The 21,785-nt window shown below is 47.2% G+C and overlaps 1 protein-coding gene across 2 annotated transcripts; it reads right to left on the reverse strand.

Annotated features, from left to right (window-relative positions):
• Positions 1-2,667: 2,667 nt before the first annotated feature.
• Positions 2,668-20,764, reverse strand: CXCL12 (C-X-C motif chemokine ligand 12). 2 transcript variants are annotated; one of them, XM_030950963.1, is made up of 6 exons: positions 20,701-20,764; positions 20,544-20,670; positions 15,487-15,604; positions 12,015-12,101; positions 8,460-8,557; positions 2,668-6,646 (listed from the first exon to the last, which is right to left on the reverse strand). In XM_030950963.1, exons 2-6 carry the CDS (start codon positions 20,602-20,604, stop codon positions 6,615-6,617), a joined length of 396 nt encoding a protein of 131 aa, XP_030806823.1. In that variant the 5' UTR covers positions 20,605-20,670; positions 20,701-20,764; the 3' UTR covers positions 2,668-6,614. The 2 variants fall into 2 exon arrangements, with proteins under 2 accessions (XP_030806823.1, XP_030806822.1); XM_030950962.1 differs by having other exon boundaries at positions 20,544-20,758.
• Between the last annotated feature and the right edge of the window lie 1,021 nt (positions 20,765-21,785).

The raw sequence follows: 21,785 nt of genomic DNA on the forward strand, positions 1-21,785 counted from the left end.
AGGTCACCGTTTTCCTTTGGCAGCTACTGTGAGGAATGGCTGGCTGTGGAAGCAGGAGCTGGGAACCATGTGAGCTAAGGACGTGCTGAGGAGCCAAAGGGTGTTGCTGGTGCAGGCAGGGAAGACAGATTGGACTTCACAGCTGGGAATGAGCCCAAGAGCAAAAAAGACACACAGCTCTGCAGCAGCAGTCATGCAGCTCCTCTCCAAAAGGATCCTGGAGGACCCTGGATCCTGCTCTGATACAGTGGCTGCAAAGGACACAATGGAAATGTCCTTTCTCCTCTTTCAGAGACTAGAAATGGACAGCTGGCCCTAGCCAGGGAGCACATGAGAGATGTGAAATGCAGTGATGAAAAACCAGGAGGAAGGTGCTGAGAATGGCTTCAAATCACCAAGGTTTTTCCCTTCAGCTGGGAAAACTGGGTTTGAGAGGAAAGAGAAGGTCCCCAAAAGAGCCAGAGGAGAGAACAAAGGACAAAGAAGGGCAAGAGGCAGAAAGGACAAAGACAGAAACTCAGGGAATTCCTATAAGAAAGATCACCAGTGTGAGCAGTGTGATCCAGAGGGCACCTATGTGAACAAACATCTCCTCCCAAAGCTGGTGGATACAGGACCCAGGACAGGGCTGCAGACTTTTCTCACTGCCATGCCTCTTCCCCTGCAGCTGGTGGGCAACCTTCATGACCAGAAATAGAAGCCTCTTACCAGAGATCTGTCTCCTGTGTAACAGCTGGAGTCATCCTCATCCTTGGTCCAAGGAGCTGGGATGGCTGATGATATGCAGGTGTTGTTAATAACACAGGCTGAGGAATGCTGTCCTGGAGCTGGGCCTTTCTGCTTACGGATTTCTGAGGTCAGAGGGATCTTCAGCTCCTCCTGTCTGACCCTGCTGCTAACAGGGGCAAGAGATCCTCACCCCCTGTCCCCTGGGAGCCCAGCAAGGTATGTATGGCTAACACCACAATGGCCTTCAGCCCTGCTAGGAAGGCATAGGAAGGATCAGGGCTTTCCTTCCCCCTCTCTTGGGGAATGTGTTCCAAAGGCTAATCAATTCCACACTTAAAAATCTGTTTTCAGTTTGAATTTCTCTGGCTTCAGCTTCTAGATCTTGGGGGTTCTGTTTTTTGTTTTTTTCATTTTGCCTTTGCTAGTCTCAATGCTACATATTTGTTTTGTCTGAAAGACCCTTGGGACAACTTGAGAGCAAGTAGCTTTATAAAACCTGCTCACTAGAAGCTAGGTGTGACCCTATCATGTAGCATCCAAGGTAATGCCCTCAGCGGTAACATCCTCAGTGATCCTAGGAAGCAGAGGCATTTACCATGCTGTCCCCTGACCTATACCATGCCAGGACCTAATCAATCCAGCCCATAATTAGTGTCAGGCTGGCTGAGGCCATGAATGCAGCTGATTTCCTTCAGCTTGCTAATATTGGAAAGCTGCCTGTGAAGAGAGCCAGATGTGCTAATAAGGTGGGCTCACCTCCAATTCCTAGGCAGTTCACAGACACATTGCCATGATGCTTTGCTGATGGTGTAAGAACCAAAACCTTCACATTTTGAGAGAAAAGACCTGATGAAAGGCACGGCAAAGTGCTCCACAGAACACGGGGCCCATGCTTAATATTAATGTGGAATTTCGTAGGTAATTACTCCCAATGCATTTTGCAGTGGCTTGGGAATCTCTCACTGACCATCTGCACTCACAATTACCTACTAGTTTTTCATAAATGTCTTAGTAAATAATTGATGGATTTGCAAGGGGGTCATCAGTCATCTGAGTTTCCTCTTTCCCTTTTTTGCATGCCTTTTGCCTTGCATCAATTTGAACAAGAAATATTGATTAAGCAAGAAGCTCGGAACAGCTCAAGCACTGTTTCACTGTTCTATTAAGCTACCCTGAGCTTTGCTCCAGCCAGAGCTGTACACAGTGCTGGGATTCACCTGTGTTGCAGTAGGTGTGAGCAGGGCAGTGGGAGAGACAGGGTGACCTCAGGAAACAGCTTCCCCTTGCCATGAGAACCTGCAGATGGCGAGGTGCACTGAACAAAGACCAGTTTTCAGCTCGTGGTTTTGAAACCCACAGCACTTTCCCTACAACCTCATCCAAGTGAGGATTGTACCTGCAGGTCCTCAGGTCAGTTCTACAAGCCTCTAATTTTTTTTTCCTCTCCAAACTGAATATTGACCATGCTGTGCCCTGGGAAAAGCAGCCCCAAGGACAGGGTTGTTCACATCTGCTCTTGTCAAATGCATTGAGAAACCTCCACCCCCCCTCAGCAGAGATGATGATGGAATCTCTGTTGCTGGAACAAAACCAGCTCATAGCTCTCAGTTCCACAGAAGTCAAACTGCTGCAGGAGACAAGTTTGGGGAATAAAAGAGTAAAAAACTTAAAAAAAAAAGATTGGGTTTCTGTTTTGGGAGCAAATGGTTAAAGGTTTCCTTTTGAAGATGGCACATTTCAATCTGATGAGCTGCTGCTCCCTACCAGACCCTTGGACCCTTCACCTCAGGTTCCCTGCAGAGAGTCTGAGCATTGGGGGTACATGGAGGCATCCTTGAAACTGGACACAAACTACATCTGAATGTTTTTCTGAGTGAAGATGGTAGCTGTTCGTTTGTGAGGAGAAAAAAAAATAGAATCAAGCAAAAACTTTATTCAGACATATATTTTTATTAAGAAATTTTTAAGTGCATACACATTTATGTGAGAAATTACAACAATATAAAAGTGTTTCTTTTCAAAATTTTCTATGAAAGGAGTAATTTCAAAAGCATAATATAACTCCTCCATAAAAGCTGCCTTACAGGAACACGAATACAAAACCCTTTTCACATTATTTGGGAAGATACTTCTTTTTACTTAATAAAAATATAAAGTACAGTATTTACCACATTCTGACAACACAGAGTTCTTAAGGAATGAAAGATGGGAGGTTCATGCAGCCCTTTTATCATTATACATGTTTTCTTCTCTGTGGCAACCAAAGTTCCGTGTTTTCAGACAACAATTATCTTGGTGGAATGTTGATTAAGAAAAAAAAGAATCAAATTTTAGGCGATGAGTTTGACTGCTATAAATCAAATCACTCAAAACAAGTTGCCAGAGAAAAGGACCTTTTAGAGGCTAATAGAGGGAAATTGGCAACAAAAACTCCTATAGGAACTGCATTTTTGACAAAATGTGTATATTTAACTTTGAAAAAAGCTTTCATTGCAAAATAAACAGTCACCTTTGCTCAAACACCCTAATCAAAAACACATCAAAGTCATCCTTCATTTCATTCTTCCTCAGGCAGAATTCAGATAAGATATTCATACATAAAAGTATAAAGCTAGTATAAATAAAAAACTGACACAGCAATAAATACCATCTACTCTTAAAATCGGGATTTGACAGCTGCACATTGAAAATACCCACATGATGATTTCACATTCATGGAAGCTGCTTTTTCAGCATGGTTCAGTGTTACCTCTTGTCCCTCCTGTTCACAGGTGGTCCCTACCTCACTCCCATCTCCTCGCGCTTCCTTTCCCTGACCCTGTCTTTGGTCAACAGTTTAAGGCAGGAGGGAACACCAAGTGCTCTCCCCAAGTGAGATGCTGCCAGTGCTGCTCCTCAGCCTGCTCTGGTCATGGCATGGACAGGACCAACATGTGTTGCACTGGGGCAGCCCAGAGACTGATCCCTCTGGTGCCAAGAGCAAGGCTGCTCTCCGCAGTGCATCATGCAAACAGGGTCAGGCTAACAGCAGAGCTTCCCACTCAAGGCTGAATTTGGTCCAAAGCAAGAGAAAGCTTTTAAAAGGTTCTCACTGAAGTCTCTGGCCAGGTCTGTGTCACCTCTGCATTCATGCTGTGCTCAGCCTTACCCAGGTGAGGAGGCTCACACTGCTGCCCCTGAGAGCAGCCCCGTGCCCTGAGTGGGCTCAGACACAGGAGCAGTGAAGCATCAGCAGCACAGAGGTGTCAGGGCCCAGTCCCTGTGTGTGAGGCTGGGGCAGGCAGCCCCAAAGCACCACACAAACACCTGGCTGTGCAAGGTCCCTTGCCTTCCATGGAGCACATTTTCCTCCTGCTGCTCCTCATGCCTTTTTCCCAGGAACAAATACCCTTGCTTTAGCAGAGTCTAGCCCTGCAGCCCCTAGAGGAGAAGCTGACAGGAGCCCCCTTTCCCGCAGTACCTCCACTACCTGCCTATACCATCCGGAGCCTGGGTTTGGCCAGGGTGCTCCAGCATGGCCCATCTCAGTGCTCCTGTCACTGCACTAATGTGGGGTTGGCACGTTCCCAGGGACCTGTCCCTGCTGGTGCTGAGCCCAGATGCCCTCCCTGGTAATGAGCACTGCAGCAGAGCACTGGCAAGGCTCTGCAGTCACATCTACCTGGCCCACCTTCTCACCAGAATGCCAAAGTTTCCCCTGGAAACAAAACGATCATGGCCCCTATCATAGTGAGCAGGGCATGCTGCTGAATCAAAATCAGAGGATTATTTAATTCTCCATTTACTGCAATGGGAATCAATCAGACCTCAGGCTGTCCTTTGACAGGAGTTACATGTGAAGGATGCACTTTCCTGGGTGACTTTTTCTGCAGTTATTCTTGGCTTGGACACTCATATGTCCACCTCTGGCAAACCACTGGCAAATGCAGGTGGTTTGTGGGACAGGGAATGGAGCCTAGGATATCTATAAATACAGTCCAGGGAACATAGAAAAAACTCTGCTTTTCTCATAAAATTCTTTCTTTCTTTCCCCTTCCAGGAGAGGATCTGATCCTACTAATATGAAATCAAAACTTCAATCTCATCAAGTACAGTGGTACCAGACCTTTCAAAACACAGACACAATATACTTAAAGCACCAGGCTGATAATGATAACAAATGGAATGTCAAAATCACAAACACAAATATTTAGGCACAGCAGTTTGTTTCTGCTTTAAAGCAAATGAGGTGAGGAGTTCCCAGCTGAAGGCCTCTCTGCAATAGCCCTGTTTTGCAGAAAGGAAAAGACAAGATTTTTACCTGAATCCACATGGAAATAATGGAGTCCCTGGATAGCCAAAGTGCCTCTATGGCACTAAAGTTGCCTACCACAAAAAGGAGTGTGAAACACTCCTCTCAGTGTTCCTGACACAGGCTGCAGGGAAGAGGGAAGGTTTCTTTTGAATCAACCAGCTAAAAAAAGACACTCTTAAAACATTTTTGTTGACAATACAAACACAGATACATACAAACACAAGCATTGTGCTGCACAAATGTGCTTCCCCCCAGATCTCAGTGCACAGCATGACATGATTATTGCAGTGCTGCAGATGTCTTTCCATACCATGTAGCAGATATTGTGTATACAGGAAGGAATAAGGAGAAAGAAATTTCTGGCTTAGGAGATCGGTGCAAGGAGTGGTGCCTGTCCCCGGCTGTGCTTCGCAAAGGGAATTCCAGAGGCTATCCTGTTCACCAGCAAACCCCTGATAGCTGGTGAACTGGGAGTGCTGGCCTTCATTTCCACACCTGTGAAACACCTCTCCTTCTCCAAACTGCACAGACTCCCTCCTGCCCCAGGCATCTCTTTTTTCCAAGGTGTGGCCAGAAATCCTCTTCTGGGCACCTCCAGAGCAATCAGGGATGTGGCTGCCCTCAGGCAGGTACAACTGTTCATGGTTGGTGAAGGGTGAATAAATCTCAGCCTACTTCAGTGCAAAGCCAGACAGGCAAGCTGAAGTCCCCTCCTGTGGATGGCTAGGAGATCCCTGGTGCATGGCAGCGTGTCTGACTCCTCCAGCAGCTTGCAACATGATCCTATGGTCAGAGCTTTGATAACCATTCCTTTTTTTCTGCTAAATGTATCATCAGAAACACAGGAACATAGGAAATGCCAGATGACATCAGAATTGTGTTGTGGCTCCTAACACACACAACTACTACAAACCAAGTATTAGCACCTTGCAGTACCAGATGTGCATTGATCCAGCTGCTCACAGCTGTCAGCAAGGGTTCTGATCTTCAGAGAAGGGCTTTAGCCCTGTAGACCTGAATTTAATAACTCACCCAAAATATCTGTAAATGCCACTCAGGGTAAGGGTTGTCTATTGTCATCAGTCTGATGCTTTTGAGCTTTCCTATGTTCTTGGCCTCTATGACTTCTGGAGGCAAGGAGTTCCACCACTACTTACACAACATCATTGCACTGTACAGTTCATGTCCTTCTAGGTTTAAAACTCCAGGAGACTTGCATGAACCAAAAGAAAGTTAAATAAAGCAGGACCTCTACACAACAAAGGAAATAAAATATCATATAATAACAGGGTTAGTTTAAATTGGTATCTGCCCCCAGTGCTAGGTAATAAACCAACCTGTATAAATTCATATTTTTCTCAAATAGTTACATCTTACTATATAAAAATAGCACTATGAAAGCAAGCCAATTTGTGCAAGGGGAAAAAAAAAAAAAACAAAAAAAAACCCCACCAAAAAGAACCAAGAAAAAAAACCTTTGGAAATGCGTGAAGCGTTGCTTTTGTGCTGCATGTTAGCAGTGAAATGTATTCATTCCCTAATACTGGTTATCTGCTCTCTGGGTCCTACAGTAAGAAATCTTGTAGACGGCTTACAATGCTTGCCTCTTACATCTTGAACCTCCTGTTGATGAAGAAGAAAGTGAAACACTATTAAGGTTTATTTCAGTTGCAAAAGCTTTGCTATCAGGCCTAGTCAAACAGCAAATCTGTGTCTGGACTAACCCAAAGGCAGCCCCTCCAACCAGTAATTGCTGGACATTTTGGGAGAAGTTCTCCACAAGGAGCTACTGGGACCCAGCAGGGCAAACCCAGCAATGGGTGTTATTTTGGGCAGGTTGTGCTCATCACAGTTAGTAAGGTGTTCAGAACTAATACAGTAGGAAGGCTAGCTAGAAAGCTTATTCTGGACTCGAAAGCCAGAGCAGAGAATTGTCGGTGGGCAAAGAAACTTGGCAAAAAATACAGCAGGGAAAGGAGAGATTAATCATTTGTGAGCAGCCCCAGTAGCAGAGCAAGTGGCACTGGGAATGCCTCCTCTATTTGCTCCTATCCCACAACTCTGATGGAGATCATGGACTGCAGCTCCAGAGAGCCAGGTCTCTGTGAGGATGGAGGAACACAGAGGGCAGCCCATGCTCTGCTCTTGTTTGGCTTCCACCGTGGGGTGGCTGGAGGGTAGAGGCAGCCAGTGTTCTGCCAGCCAGGAGCCACCCCTGAGCCTCCCTGCCCTGGGACCTCACCTGGTGTGAGCAGCTGGGGACCACAGCAGAGCTTGTGGTGACCAGGTGCCCAGTGAAGAGAGGTGACAGGCAGGCAGGCACTGCACAGTAAGCCTGTGAGCCCTGGAGGGCTGAGAGAGGGAGCTCAGGTGGGGTGCAGACAAATGGAGTGTGCCATGCTCAGTGTGAGCATGGTACCCAGGAGAGTGTGGGTTAGGCATCACAGCAAAGTGCAAGTGTCCCCTGTGTGTGGTTCACCCAGAACAGCGAGCCACTTTGTGCTGGTGGCCTCCAGGTTTTGTCTGAAGTGACTCCTGTTCCTGCTCCAGGCTGGTGGCCTTTTGCAACCTAGATGAGGTCACTGAGTGACAAGTGTCAGAGGGTCAACACCAGCTATCCAAAAACTGATGTCTCAGCTTGTCTTGACAAACACCTCTTCCAATGCCTGCTGGACAGCTAGGGCTCTGTGACCACAGCTAGAGACTGTGACTCCCAGAAAAGGCAGTCTCAGAAAACTCATCTAGGCACAAAGACCATGACTAAACCATGAGGAAAACTTCTCCTCTGGAGATATCTTTTCCAACATCCCACAGCAGTAACCCTATTTCTCTTGGTGCAGAAATGCAGGACAAACCACCCTCGTGAGGAACAAAAACCTGGGGCATCCAGAGCACTGGCATATATAACACCGTTCTCTGGGAATTGCCTAGCATCTCCCATAGCAAAGGCATCAACCAGTCACCCATACACCACATCATGTTGTCACCACGTGGTGCTGCATTTCTCATTAAGAAACACCAGTGGCATATTCACAGCTGTTATAGTTTAACTCTGTCAGTTTGATATTGGAGCTAAAAATAAATAGGGCTCCCAAACCTTCACCCTGTTTTTGACTTTGTCTTTGCTTCAGGTTTATTTTGGTCTCTTTGTGTGTCCATTTTCCCATTTGTAAAATTTTGTAGATTTTATAATTCCCATTTGTAAAATGGGAAAATCATCCCACATCTGCTGTAGCTAAGCTTTCCACCTGTTTTGAGAGTTTCATCTCTATAATACTCTTTTGCTGGAAGGGGAGAGATGTTATCCTCAACAAATATGGGGGGAAATGGAGGTCTGGGTAGGCTAATATATTTGCCCAAGGTCCCATAACATGGTCAATGGAAGAGCAGGGACTTCAACCTGAGGTGTCCCAGCTCAGAAACTAATGCCTCCTACCATTCTTTCTCCCTGGAGACTTTAGTGGTGTTGCACGGGAAGGGCAGAGTGGGCCCCGTTTCTTCTGTTGCTTTTTTTTATGAGTGCGATGACGTGGTCTAAATTAAAAGAAAAATACAAGAAAAAGACTGCCATAAATTATCCATATACAAAGGCCTCATTCACATTTATCTTACGGTCCCTTCCTATCTTGCTGGCATGGTGCAATGTAACATCCCCTTTCATATAACCTCTGTCTGAGAGAAATGCCAGACAAGTAAAAGTGCCCTGGTGGAAGAACATTTGCAAACCCTGAGGCCAGAACAACTCTTTTACTCAAAATGCCAAAGCCTCCTCAAATGCCTTCCAGAACTTCTCAGTCAGGAGCCTCACCATCCAAAAAGCTCCCCCTGAGGTACAGAGGAAGCAGAGGGGGAGCTGGATTTCTGGCTTCCCACCCAGTATTCCTGCTGACATCAGCAAGAACCAGTGGCTACTCTGAGGGGGTTTAAGGCATTTGGTGCCTTAAAACAGGGCTGTAAAAATAATCACCCACATTGTCCCCCTTGGTGTGGGGCCTTGACCCAGCATGTGCTTGGTGGAATACTGGGAGGTTGTTCTTCTGGCACCTTGTATTTCAACTGTTACTTACAAATTAGGTCAGAAATTAGGAAGAGCTGCCACACCAGGGTTTGGAAGGCAGCAGCAGGGCTTGGCTGCCTACACAGCCAGCCCCTACACATTCAGAGTTTCTTTTCCTTTCTCCCAGCTGGCTTAATGGAAAGATTTTTCCCATGTGACTTTGTTATCTTCTCCAGATCCATCAAATCTCTCCTGCAGTAGCCACTGAGCTTAATGGACTCCGGCATCTTGAAGCGAGGGGAGCTCTGAAGTGGGACTGTATTAACATGACAGTGGATGAATGTTGGATGATGTTGGCCACAGCAGCTGCACAATGATTTTTAAAGCCAGTTAAGGAATTTGGATTCCTGACAGCCTGAATGTGTTTTACTGATGTCTCATGTGTATATTACATGGAGATGTGATGAATATAAAGCAATAATAAATGCTAAGCAGAATTAGTGAGCAAAATAATTCCCTAGTAAAAACCATTTCTGGTTTCATATTAAACTGTATTGGACTACTATTTTAAGAACTTTTCCTTGCCCTTAGCTGCAGATTATAACACTGAAGATATTTTCATATTGAAGTACTGGTATAGATTAAGATGTCTTCACGGTTTGGATTCTACTTAAGCAATTACAAGAGCCCTTTCTACAAAATGTATTGATTTTATTCCAGAAAAATAAATTCCCATGTACAATTGGGTTTTCATAACATGAAACAATTAGCCATTTTATTGCTAGTGCATATAAGGGTAATGTCACATTTCATACAATTTCGGTACAAGTGAAAAAATATAATATATGGCTGATTGAAACTGATAGCTACATTAACATTTATAGATCTATATAGATTCATTTTACAAGCTGTTAGTAGTTTAGAGGGATATCGGTGTTTTAAACTACCAACATTCATATGGCTCCAATTCAAATATATGAATTGTTTGATGCTCTATAAATATATTCCAAAGTACATTTCATTGAAGAAGTCAAAGCTGTGCACTAAAATATATCAAAAACATGCCTTGTGAAAATGCTACAGACAGAGCCCTGACTGCCTGTGGAGCATGAAAATACCACTGGTGCTAGCATCACTAGTTGGAAAATGAACACAATGCCATGATTACAGGATTAGGTGATGGAGATATATGCTTTCTGTCATCTTATTTCACAAAGCTGGGACCAAATTCTCTCTTGTTACTCAATGTAAGCCAGGATGAATCCACCAAATTGGCAGAATCACTTCTGTATTAGCATTTGGTAAAGAAAACCCAGAATCTGGCTGGAGATCAGGCAGACTCACTGGTTTCAGTAGAGCTGGTCTCAGGTCTTCACTAGTGGTAGTGAGAGCAGAACAGGTTCCAGCTGAGTTGCTCCCCTAAGTCAGACAGGCACATAATCATATTTGCCCAACCTTGCAGATTTCTAAAACGCCTCCTAAGTCTCAGGTTGGGGATGATAGCGAACAGAAACTTGAGCAGGTTTTCCCAGTTTGTAAAACCAAGTGGCTCAGGTCCCTAGGATATTCAGCATGGGCCACATCCTGCTCTTAGGTTCAGTCGTGCCTAAACCCAAGCCATTCTGGCAGCATTAACCTGGATTACCACTGCAGAGAATTTGTCCAGAGGACAAAAGGGCTGAGTGCTGGCAGCAAAGAAGGCACTGAGCATCAGATGAGATGGGAGGAGCTGTCAGGGCTGGAATCACACTGGCTTAGTTAGCTGGCTTTCTTCCTTCTTCTTTCTCACTCTTGGCCCCAGTGCGGTCTCCAAAAGAGACACATGGAGGAACCTCTCTACTTCTGGTGGCATTTTCCCCCTTGCTTATTGTAAAAACACAGGGGGACAAAGAATTTTTTTTCTTTTTTTAACTCTGACCCTTGTTTGGCAGATGCATTTACAAAGGAAACAGCAGAGACCATTCAGGTACCTGTGCCCCTCATCTGCCCTCGGGCCATACCTTCCCCAGTAATACTATTTTATCTGGGTCATTTGTTATCATTTGTTTTGGCAAATGATTGGATTCCAGCCCTGCCTTCACCCTAGAGATGCAGGGGGGACAGGGTTCAGCAGGGTAACAGCGCAGTTACGGTGGGGTGGGAATGTGATGGCAAGGGTGGCAGGGATACTGAGTGCACAGGTAGGCTAGCTGGCCAAAATGTTGCTGCTGGATCAAGCTCAGCCCAGGGCTCTGGGCAAGCAAGGGAATGCTTTGTACCATCCTTTGGTATGTACCATCTTTCAGTGCTGGAGGGCTGGAGCCCTCCCCTGCAGCTCAGCACAAAAATGCGCTCGGTGCTGCTCTTCTCAGCATAACATTGAACAGAGGTGGGCTGAGTCCACCTCAAAGTAGGCATGATCAACCTTTTTCAAGGGGAATAAAAACAGGTTTAAAAAGTCTGAATTTGCCAAGTTTGGCTGGCTTTCCCCTGGTATTGTGGGACAGACTTATTCATGGTAGCCCATCGTGCCTTGGCCAGCATTAACAGCATTCCACAGTGGGCAGCAGAGAAACAATTTTTAGCACCAAGAATCCCAAGGCCTCAGCTGCCTGTGCAAGCAGACACCCAGTGTAACATGGAGAGGGGGCTCCGAAGACACCGGAACGATACAGATTCTGAAGAAATTGTAGTTTGGCTGGGGAAGAAAGGACATTAAAGGAAGAATTTTCCTTGGGAGAACAGCTTTTTTTTTTTAAGAGGATGAGTTCAGGACCCCAGAACATACTCATTAGCACAATTTTTGCCTCAAACCCTGGCAAAATTCTTAGTTTAACATCTAGGATATATTAGAAACTGTTGTTTTAATACAAATTATGTCAACTCCAAACCCTTCTTTGAAACAATATCTGATTCCACAAGTACTTTGTCCACATGGTAAAAGCCAGCCCTTAATGTTCTACCCTTTAATAATTCAGGATGTTAGCTGTTAAGTCCATTTGTCTCTTGCCTTACTTGTTTAAAGCTTTCTCCAGATATTCCTGGATCCACTTTAACTTGGGATCAATGCACACTTGCTTGCTGTTGCTCTTGAGCCTTGCACTGCCAAAGGAGAAAAGTCAGAGTGAGTCTGGTGTGCAAATTCCTCAGCCCACACCCACTTTCCCCCCACTGTGCCTTATTTTCCTTGGGTGCCAGTGCTGCTTTTGGTTAATCCATGAAGAGGATGAGTTATTTCTCCCATCCTTAACCTCCCTCACCTATTATAAATATCCCTGGCTTGGAAACCATCTGTCTCCTTTGACAGGCTCTTGTGGTCTGTACTGGGAATCATGTGAGAGTGGAACAGATTCAAAATTTGAATCTAAGACTTCCAATTCATACCTGGACCATGAACGAGCTCACTGTCATCAACAGAAAAAAATCATTTGGAAATACTGACATGGTAAATTTAGGTAATATTTTCAAGTAATTGATTTAGAACAGCTTTTAAATTCAACCCAAAACTGAAGTTTCACATGTTTTGAGGACAGACACCTCATGGATGTTCTGAAAGAAAGGGTGTGGTCACTTGTTAGCTTTTTGTTTTACACAAGACTGAATTAACAGGTTGCAGGGAGGAAGACAACTGAGAGTGCCATAGTGCCAGAGGCAAGTTTCTCCTCACGCATTCACTCAGCATTGGAACCAGAGGCAGAAACCTCCTGAGGGGTTTCTCCTGGATGCCTAAGCTGCACTTCCCACAGCAAATTTTTTAGCTAATTCGAATTCTCTGTGAATTTGACACTTGGACTCTCTGAATCTTTCATTCAGAAACAGGACAAATAGCTTTTCATCAACAGATTTCACCCTCCAGGGATCTCAGGACCTCGAAAGAGCTGTTATCTCCCACATTCCCTGCAGCACCCTGCTTCTCCTCCAGCTGCTCTAAAATTTCCCTCTTAACAGCCTGCCTGCCTTGGGAAAGTGCAGCGAGCAGCAACTTTATGGAAGTGCCCATATGAATAAGTTCAGTACTTGTTTAAACATTTGCTGGATGGAAGCCATAATGTTCCTCCCTTTATAAAATGAAATCTGCAGAATATAAAATGATGGTGTAAGAAATAAGAGGTCAAAAAGGCTCCTTGGTCTGAAGTTATGCAATGACACATTTGTAACATAAACACACCAAGGATCAGTCTTGCAAGCCCTGCTCCAGCACAGAGATGAATGGGCCTGATTCATATTTCCCTTACAGCAGTGCCAAGCTGGAGCACTTCCAGTTAAGTGATACCAACAGTGTGTAAGAATGGATTTGCTGATGTTAGCAATGCCTGGGAATTCTTAAGCTGACCTCACAGGGTACAGAAGCAGAAGCACACGTAACCAGTCTCCAGCCACATTCAACACAATTCCTCTCACCTCATACTGAGACACTGATTTCTTCAGACACTCATTTCTGAGCCTGTGAGTCCCTGTTCTGTGTGCAAGGAAGAGACACAGGAAATTGTATGGATTGTCTAACCTGGACTGGTTTAGGCGTCTACTTGCTAAAAATGCTCTTTTCCCAGTACTGAAAAGCAAGGAATTTAGTGTGGATTTTGTAGATGTAGACATTGACAGAGGAGTTCACTGGATTTGGAGAGATGATTTCCAATAGAATGAAAGAAAAAAGCCTGCTCTTAGGCTTTTTGTTCAAGTAGAACTCCCCTCAACCAGAAAGGAAAATATACTTGTGAAAAAACAAACAAACAAGCAAACAAAAACAAAACTAAAAGCCTAAACCAAAACAAAAGAATCCCAAACGATAAACCCACAAAATATCTCCTAGCAACTGTGTGTTTCACTTAGTTCTCTATTCCTGAAAATGGCAGCTTTTAATTTATTTATGCCTTCATTGTTTAATGCTTAAAATTAATCAAGATGAGAAATTCATGTGTTGGTTTTGATTTATTTCATCTCCTGTTTTGATAAAGACCTAGTTTAAAGTCATGTTTCAAGAGTACTTGGAGGGTTGTATTAAGTACCTTGCTTGTCAAAGTAACAAAAACAGGGTCAACTACAGGCTCATATGTTCTGTGTGTACCCCACACAAACACGTTTGGGTCAGGAATGGGCACGAACATGAGATGTTTCTGTTTCTGCATTTCATGCTCTTATTTATCTCTAATTACTATAATCCTATGTTAAGAGATAAATATATACCCTATCCTGTCTTAAATGCTGACATTTTCTTGAAACTACTCCAGAAAATTTCAAATCATCTAAAAAGCCTTAGCACTGGGATTCTTATGACATCACTGACAGTCCCAGAGCACAGATCCATGCACTAGTGCATGCTTGCTGCCAAAATTGTTTATAGGTAGAGATTGGAGTTAGTCACAGCTGGTTTTGCCATTTTTCTGAAAGGAAATTATTTCTCAGCTGAGGCTTACATTTTTCTCACTGTCCTGCACCAAATCCTAAGGCAGAAGCACATGATAAAATGTGTGTGATATACACAGAGTGGTTCAAGACAGAAAAAACCCCATACTAATAAAAATTGGTTCAGGAATGGATACACGCTCACATACATTCCTGAGTAATCTCATGAAACAACACCAGTTTTCTGAGTGCAAAGGTTTTGGATGACAAAAATTGATTTTTACAGCATTTGAGTTGCAAGAGGAAGGGCTCAACATATGGGTCAAAGACAGAACTAGTAATGGGATCACTGCACAGAAACCAGACGTAGTCCCTGACACCTTCTTATAGAGGTTAAGAGAAGTTGAGAGTAGTAAGGTTCCCTTGCAATGAAAAGATGAGTGCTGGGGCTTTTTTTCTTCAGAAGGTTTTGAATTTTGAGAGGGGGTCAGCCATGAAGAAGTGAACAAAAAAGACCTTCTTAAAACATACACACACAAATCTACAAAGACAAACAAACAAAATCCCAATGTTTCCTGAAAATGAGGATTGCTTTTCCAGCAAAAAAAAAAGAGGCTATTTTCCACTGGGAGCCCATTTTTCTGTTCTGCTGCAGTTTACTGAGTCAGTCCCTGCCTAGCAAACATCCCTAGATTAAGCCATCACATTTCCAGGGTCTGTACCTCCTGCAGAGGATGCACGAAACACAGGAATTCCTTTTGCTTGTTTAGCTCCACTCCATGGAGAAGTGACCCATTAGAAGACTCAGAGTGCTATGAAGGTTTTACCCAGGGTGTGAAGCTCCACATCCAAGGCAATGCACAGCCTGTTTGACATTCCTGCTCGCCTACCCACGGGGAAACAGCACATGGGATCACACGGTGATAGGGAGATCACAGAGAACACAGCTGGGAGACAACAGCTGGGCTCCCCTTACGTGGGGTAAAGCAGGGTCCAGCTGTCTCTGACACAGGGGGTAAAGAGATGAATTGGGAGTCATGGCATAAGGCAGACTGAAATTCAACCACCAGAGCAGGCACCAGCTCTGTGACCCTTGTTTTTGACAGCCCAGATTTGCACGCAGCTGAAAAGAGCAGAGACTTACACAATCTGAAGTGAGCAGTTGGGTGTGGAGAGGATTTTGAGGTGCTTAATATTGGCTCTTGCCACGTTGCTCTCGTAGAATCGACAGGGACATCGGTAAGTCAGGCTGACGGGCTTCTCTGCGGGACAAAGGGAGGGAAAGGACACGTTACCTCTTGCTCCCGGTCAGCAGCACACATAACACCGCTCAGGGCTCACAGAAAGAAACGCCCTCCAAATGTGCAGGTGGGAAAAAAAAGCAGCAGAAAAGCTGTAGCTTTGGGAGAGCATTTGCCCACAGCTCAGAGCACAATCCATTCAGCTCAGTGCCCAGCCTTTCAACAAGGGTGCGTGGGATTTTAGAAGACAAAGAAGAGGGAGAGAAGATGGAGATAAGTAAAATGGAAGAGATTAGAATAAGGAGCCGCGCCATTGTACAGGGATGCTCCCCGTAATTAGACAAGATAAAGGCCAAAAGAGGGGGCACTTGTCCTCGGTGTTGTTCTACTCAAACGATTTTGACCCGAGGCCAAATTAGAAGGTAGCCAGAAGAAAGAGATGAATTCCAGGGAGCTCAGATCAAACCGGCTCGGCTCAGGTGCAGGCTTTTCACAGGGGACTTAGCGGCTACAGAAAAGCTCTGGTTTTGCAGGCGTTCCCAGGGCCCAGCTGACCTTTCCCCAGCGCAGCCAGCCCTGGCTCCCAGCAGAGGTGCCCGCACAAGGAGGTGCGGCTCAGATGGGAGATCCCAGCGGTTTCACATAAGACACTCGGAGTCTTTTGAATTTCAAGCCTGCGGCTAAGTAAGGCAATCGAGGAGATAGTTATCAGCCAGGGCGTCCTCAATACACTACTCAGGGGCCACCAGGCTGGATGAGAGTTCTGTCACTGGCATCACTAGGGACAGACTTAAGTTTAACCCCTTAGGCTAAAAATCTGTCATGTATATGCATGCAGGACTGAGAGAAGCAGCCTGGCGCCCACCACAGCATCCTCTGCCCGATTTCTCTATGGGACAACTTAATTACTGGCAATCAAGTGCACCTAAGTAAGGTCTTCACCCGGACTGTAAGTTTGAAAGCTCCATGCACAACAAAATGCAAGCACAGAAGCCTTGCCTGGAAGTCTAAGAGATGCCTAAGATTTTAAAGAATTTCCCAGTGGAGCAGTTTTCAGCCTCTGGGAGGAATTAAATTCATACACCTAACCCTTAAAATCTGGCTCATGCTGTAGATGGTCAGATTTGTATCTGGCAGGGCTTGAGATCCCATATGGCAATCTGCCATCCTGTTTGTTTAGCCACACAGGAATACTTGCAGCATCCAAACCCAGTTCCCTTTTACGGCAAATGGGGAGATAAAGAGCCGGGAAGGGCTTGGAATTCCTAAACAGCTGTCTAGGAAGGTGAGAAAAGAGACGGGTTTTCAAGAGCAGCAGATCTACATAATATTGCACATTAATCGCTGCCTGTCTCTAGCACGCACAACCACAGACAACAGGGTGAAACTGGCCCGTCCTGAGGAGGGACGCCCCTTTTTTCCCCGGTGTCTCTACCAAGAGATGAGGCAGAATCAGATCCCACAGGAGAGGAACAGATCAGTGGAAATAGAGTTGCTCCTGATTCACAACAGAATCTGAACTAGAAATCCAAAAAATTGAAGGACTTTTCTATCAGTTTTCTGGCACTGCAAACAGTGGTTCCACCTGTGAGTTAATAATCTGCAGGGGAAGGAGGAAGGAGGGCTACAGGGTGAGCCCCGAGAACATGGATTAGACTGCCTAGTGCTAATGTGGAAAGGAGTGAGGAAGGCACTAGGATTTCCCACTGCAAATCTGTGCCTGACAGCTACACATCTGTGGGTTTGTATTGGAAAGGGAGGCTGAAATTGAATACAGTCATACAACTCTCAGCACAGCTGCAGTGATAGTGTCTCTGCAAGCTTGTCCCAACCAAGCTTAAGCCAGCTTTAACTTAAACAACGTGCAAGAGATGAACTGTTCAGATCCATGATTTGATAATGCAATCCTGTCCTCCCTCAGACTCGAGATGGGATTTTCAATCCCATACCATTTGAAATCAGGAGCAGAGAGAGTTTAACCACGACTAAACATAAGTCTCGAAGTTGTTTCCTGCCCAAGAAAAGGCATCTAGCACAGCAAGGAAGAGGGGAAGCCCCCGTATCAGTGTGCTGTTACCCCAAGATGCAGTGGAATGACAAACCCCCTCCCGGCACAAGAATCCCTTTGGTATTTATTTCTGTGTGCCTTTCTTGGTGATCAGGAGCAGGCACTGAGCACCAGGGAGCAGCAACCGCTGGGTCAGCTCTCTGCATCCCCAGCAGGGAATCAGTGAATCCTGTCTCACCCTGCTGCCAACAAGGCTCAAAACCAGGGAAACTGGTGCATGTCGCATCTTCCAACACATGAACCCCTATCTTCCAAAAGCAGGAGAGGGAAGGGGCCGTGCAGAGGCCGTAATTTAGGAAGAGGACATTTCTGGTCTTACTCTGAGGCTGACAAACACATTCCTTATCTCTTTTCAAAATTTGAAACATTGTTATGTGTACATTAGAGCTGATTAAGCTGATTAATGAATCGACCAATTTGTACTGTGAGTTCTCTGACAGCTACCAAACACTGAGTACAAACTGAAGCCATTCTCTCAGTACAGCAAATGAGTATAATCTGTTAATTGTCTTATTACATGAAAACATGTAACTGATGGCACACAAAGCTTTTGAGACCTTTATGTGTCTGGCACATTTGGTTCAAATGGACGAATAGAGTCAAAAGCTACAGAACAGCCAGATGCTAATTTGACATCTCAATGTCATTCCTTCAACCTAAGAAAAAGAGAACATCACTTTTGGCCTCAACTAGAAGTTTATGTTTTGGAATTTTTTAAAGAATAAACACTTTTATTGTTTTCCAACTCAAGCTGAGTTTGGTTGGCTCTGAACACCTACTTTTGCTGACAGATTCTCTCTAGAGACAAAGCACACACAAAGTGCTCTCACAGAGTGGGCACTTGTCAGTGCTGGACAGTACCTATTTCATCCCACAGGGATCTGCTTCTCCTTCCCCACACTGAAACAGACGGCAAGGGAAGAAGTCAGTTGCCAGTTCTGCTGCAGTTATCAGTACCATGCTGTGTGGACTAGGAAGCTCTGGATGGTTGAATAGAGAGGGAAGCTATATCCAGGGAAGCAGGCTAGACATGAACAGACAAAACGTTTGAGGAAATCATTTTTCTTCTGTTCAGCCTAGGGTGCATTTGTCATTATCAGGAGATGGCTGATAACTTTTTAGGTGTAGAACAGCTCCATTTCCCTGGAAAGCGAGGCTGGGATAGACAGACACAGCTTTACCAGGTAACAAAGAAGAATTCAGAGCTCACCTGCTCCCCAGCACAAGGCAGCCCAGGAGCTCTCATCTGGATCAGGGCTGAGAGCACTTAATGACATGCAAAGTAGGCAAAAGCCTCCACTCTTTGACATCCCAAGACGGGGGGGTCACTTTGCTTACTAGTTTCTCTCCAGCCCTTTTGAGCAATTTCCTCCCTCAGGTAGCCAGGTCCCCACACGCCTATCCCGACACACACGCCTATCCCGACGCACACGCCTATCCCGCTGCCAGCAAAGGAGAGCAGCCGCGCTGGGGGCGAACCGGGCTGCAGCTGGGCAGCTCTGCCGGCCCCCCAGCCCTGGGCAAAGGCTGCCAGCGGGGGATGAGAGCCCCTGTCCCTTCCTCCCTCCAGAGACGAGGGAAGCCCGCTCAGGCACCGGCGGCCCCAGCCGCTCGGCAGCTGGTGAGGCTGGCAGCCAGCGGCTGGAGCTGGCACTGCCACCCGTGGTCCCCTGGCTCTGCTTTCGCTACCTGCCGCTGTCGCTTCCCATCCCGCATCCTGGGGAGGTGGATGCGGCGAACGCGGCGGGGGCTGGGCCCACCTGCCCGGGACACGGGGGCCTCTCCGGGACACGGCCGGCTCCGTGCTCCAGCGGGACGGGGCTGTTGTGAGGAAAGGCACCGGGAAATTTTAGGGGAAAACTCTCTCAAGCTAAACAAGGAGGGCACTGGAGAGCATCCTCTACTTCCCTGGGTGGGGAACACCCAAGTTTCGTTGGTCAGAACAGGAGAAGAGAATGGGAGCGGAGGTGTGAAAACCCAGCCAGAGGACATTCGGCGAGGGGACAAGAGATGGCAAGTCTCTGCCAGCCGCAGGAGGAGCGTCCGGAGGATGCCCAGAGGTTGCGGGCAGAACCTTCATCTCGCCCGGAGTCCCGGGGCACAGGGCTCCGCGCCACACGCGGGGCAAGGAGTGCGGGTGTCCGCTGTCTCCGGGGCTCTCCGAGCTCGGGGGCTTCCACGGAGCACAGCTGGCAGAGTCAGCCGGGCAGCTGGAGCTGCCACCGGGCTGCGGGCGCGACACGCGGGGCGGCGGGGACGGCGTGGGGCTGGCGGGCTGTAAGTCGGCGCTGCGGGTCGGATGTGGCTGCGCGCCCCACGCCGCCAGCCCGCGGACCCCCAGACCCCAGACCTCCCGTCACGGCAGCTCCCTGCACCCCAAAACCTCCCCGTGCGGTAAATTCCTGCCGAGTGACCGCTTTGGCTCAGCTCTGCCCTGATTGAGGGAAGATAGACCACGATAGGGGACAGAAGAGGTACCGAACAACCGCCTGCTTCTAATTCCCGGTAACTTTGAGGGTTGGGTTTTTTTTGTTAGAGGGAAAGTCGATATGCATATTTAGCAGCCAAACCACCTCCCTGCAGACGGAGCGCTGTTGAAAGTCCTCCCCCAGACGTCTTCAATCTGGGCGAGTTTGGCAGAGAGGACCGCTTTGGCCAGCTTTTTGAAAAAAGCCAGGGAGGGATGGAGGAGAGGGAGGAATGGGAGCCCGCCCGCTTCCAGCTTTGCACAGCCATCGCTTTGGCTCACCAGACACATCTGAGCCGCTGCCGGAGCCCGAGCCGGGAGAGCGGTGCAGCTGCGAGGAGAGCGGGGAATAGCGGGGGTTCCCGCGGGGCCATCGCTCTCGGCCGGGCTGCGGCAGGAGCGGCGCGGCCCCGCAGCTCACTTACCCTCCGACAGGGAGATGACGGCCAGAGCGAAGGCGAGCAGCGCCAGGGCGCGGAGGTCCATGCTGGGTTGGCTGGAGGAGGCGGGCAGGCGCTGCGCTGCTCTGCTCTGCTCTGCTCTGCTCTGCTCTGCTCTGCTCTGCTCTGCTCTGCTCTGCTCGTCCCGGCGGCCGCGGCGCTCTGCTGGCGGCCCCTCCGCCCCTCCCGCTATAGAGGGGCCGGGGGCGGGGGGAGGAGAGCCAGGGGGAGTAGCTAGACTGTGATTTATTGCCCGTGGCATGTTATTACATCCTTCCTCTGCTAAAAAATGGTTGGAAAGAAACCAAAAGAGCGAGGGCTTCTCGCTTCGCTCCGTCAGCCTCTCCCCAGGCACAGCCTCTGTCCCCCCGCGGCACCGGCGGCTCGGGGCTGCGGCCGCGGCCGGTGTCACCGCCACCCCATCCAGCCCCAGAGGGAAGAAAGTTGCTTCCTCATCAAACTTGCCACCCCGGCACGGCGGCTCCTGAAGCAGAGCTGCTGGAACTGGGATAGCGGTACACATCCCTCAAGTGTTCACATACGCATCCCTTAAGTGTTCACACCGGGGAGAGAAGAAAACTTCCCCTTCACCCTCGTGGGCACGAATTTAGATTGACACTGGCGCCCTGGGCATCGCGTACAGCACCTCGTACGAAGAATCTTCATGAGAGGATTTATGTGGGCATTTGAGGAGAGAAAAGGCAGAGGGGGAGAGAGAGAGTAGAGAGAGGCCTTCATTTTTTGCCCCTTCGTGTTTGGCCCTAAACACCACCTCCTCCCTGTATTAAATCAACCCAGCTTGCTGCCAACATTCCACTTCCTTTGTATTGCAGATGCCACTGGACTCCCTGGCACCTCGGGCCGAAAGCCCTGGGAGCCCTGAGAGCTCGGAGGCCCAGGGGCATCACTTGCCCTCAGCTATTACAGTATTGTCAAGTGTAAAGGACTTAAGCATGTCCTCGCTGTCTGCAGCCCAAGCCCACAGGACCCTGTTTGTTGCCATTAAAAACTTAAAATAAACATCGAAGCTTTGATTGAATTTGGACTCCTCTCACATGCATTTATTACAGGCATCTTTGGCTGGGCCAGCGTGGGGTCGAGTGGGTACAGCTAATCCTTGTGTGGAGATGTTTGAAGGACAGGGTCATGATGCCACCAAAAGCGCCAGCATGGCTGTTTTGTACCCTGGGTAGCTGCTAATTCTCTCAGCCACAGACCATAAGGCTG

Source organism: Camarhynchus parvulus, chromosome 6, assembly GCF_901933205.1.
Source record: "Camarhynchus parvulus chromosome 6, STF_HiC, whole genome shotgun sequence".
NCBI classification, from domain to species: domain Eukaryota; kingdom Metazoa; phylum Chordata; class Aves; order Passeriformes; family Thraupidae; genus Camarhynchus; species Camarhynchus parvulus.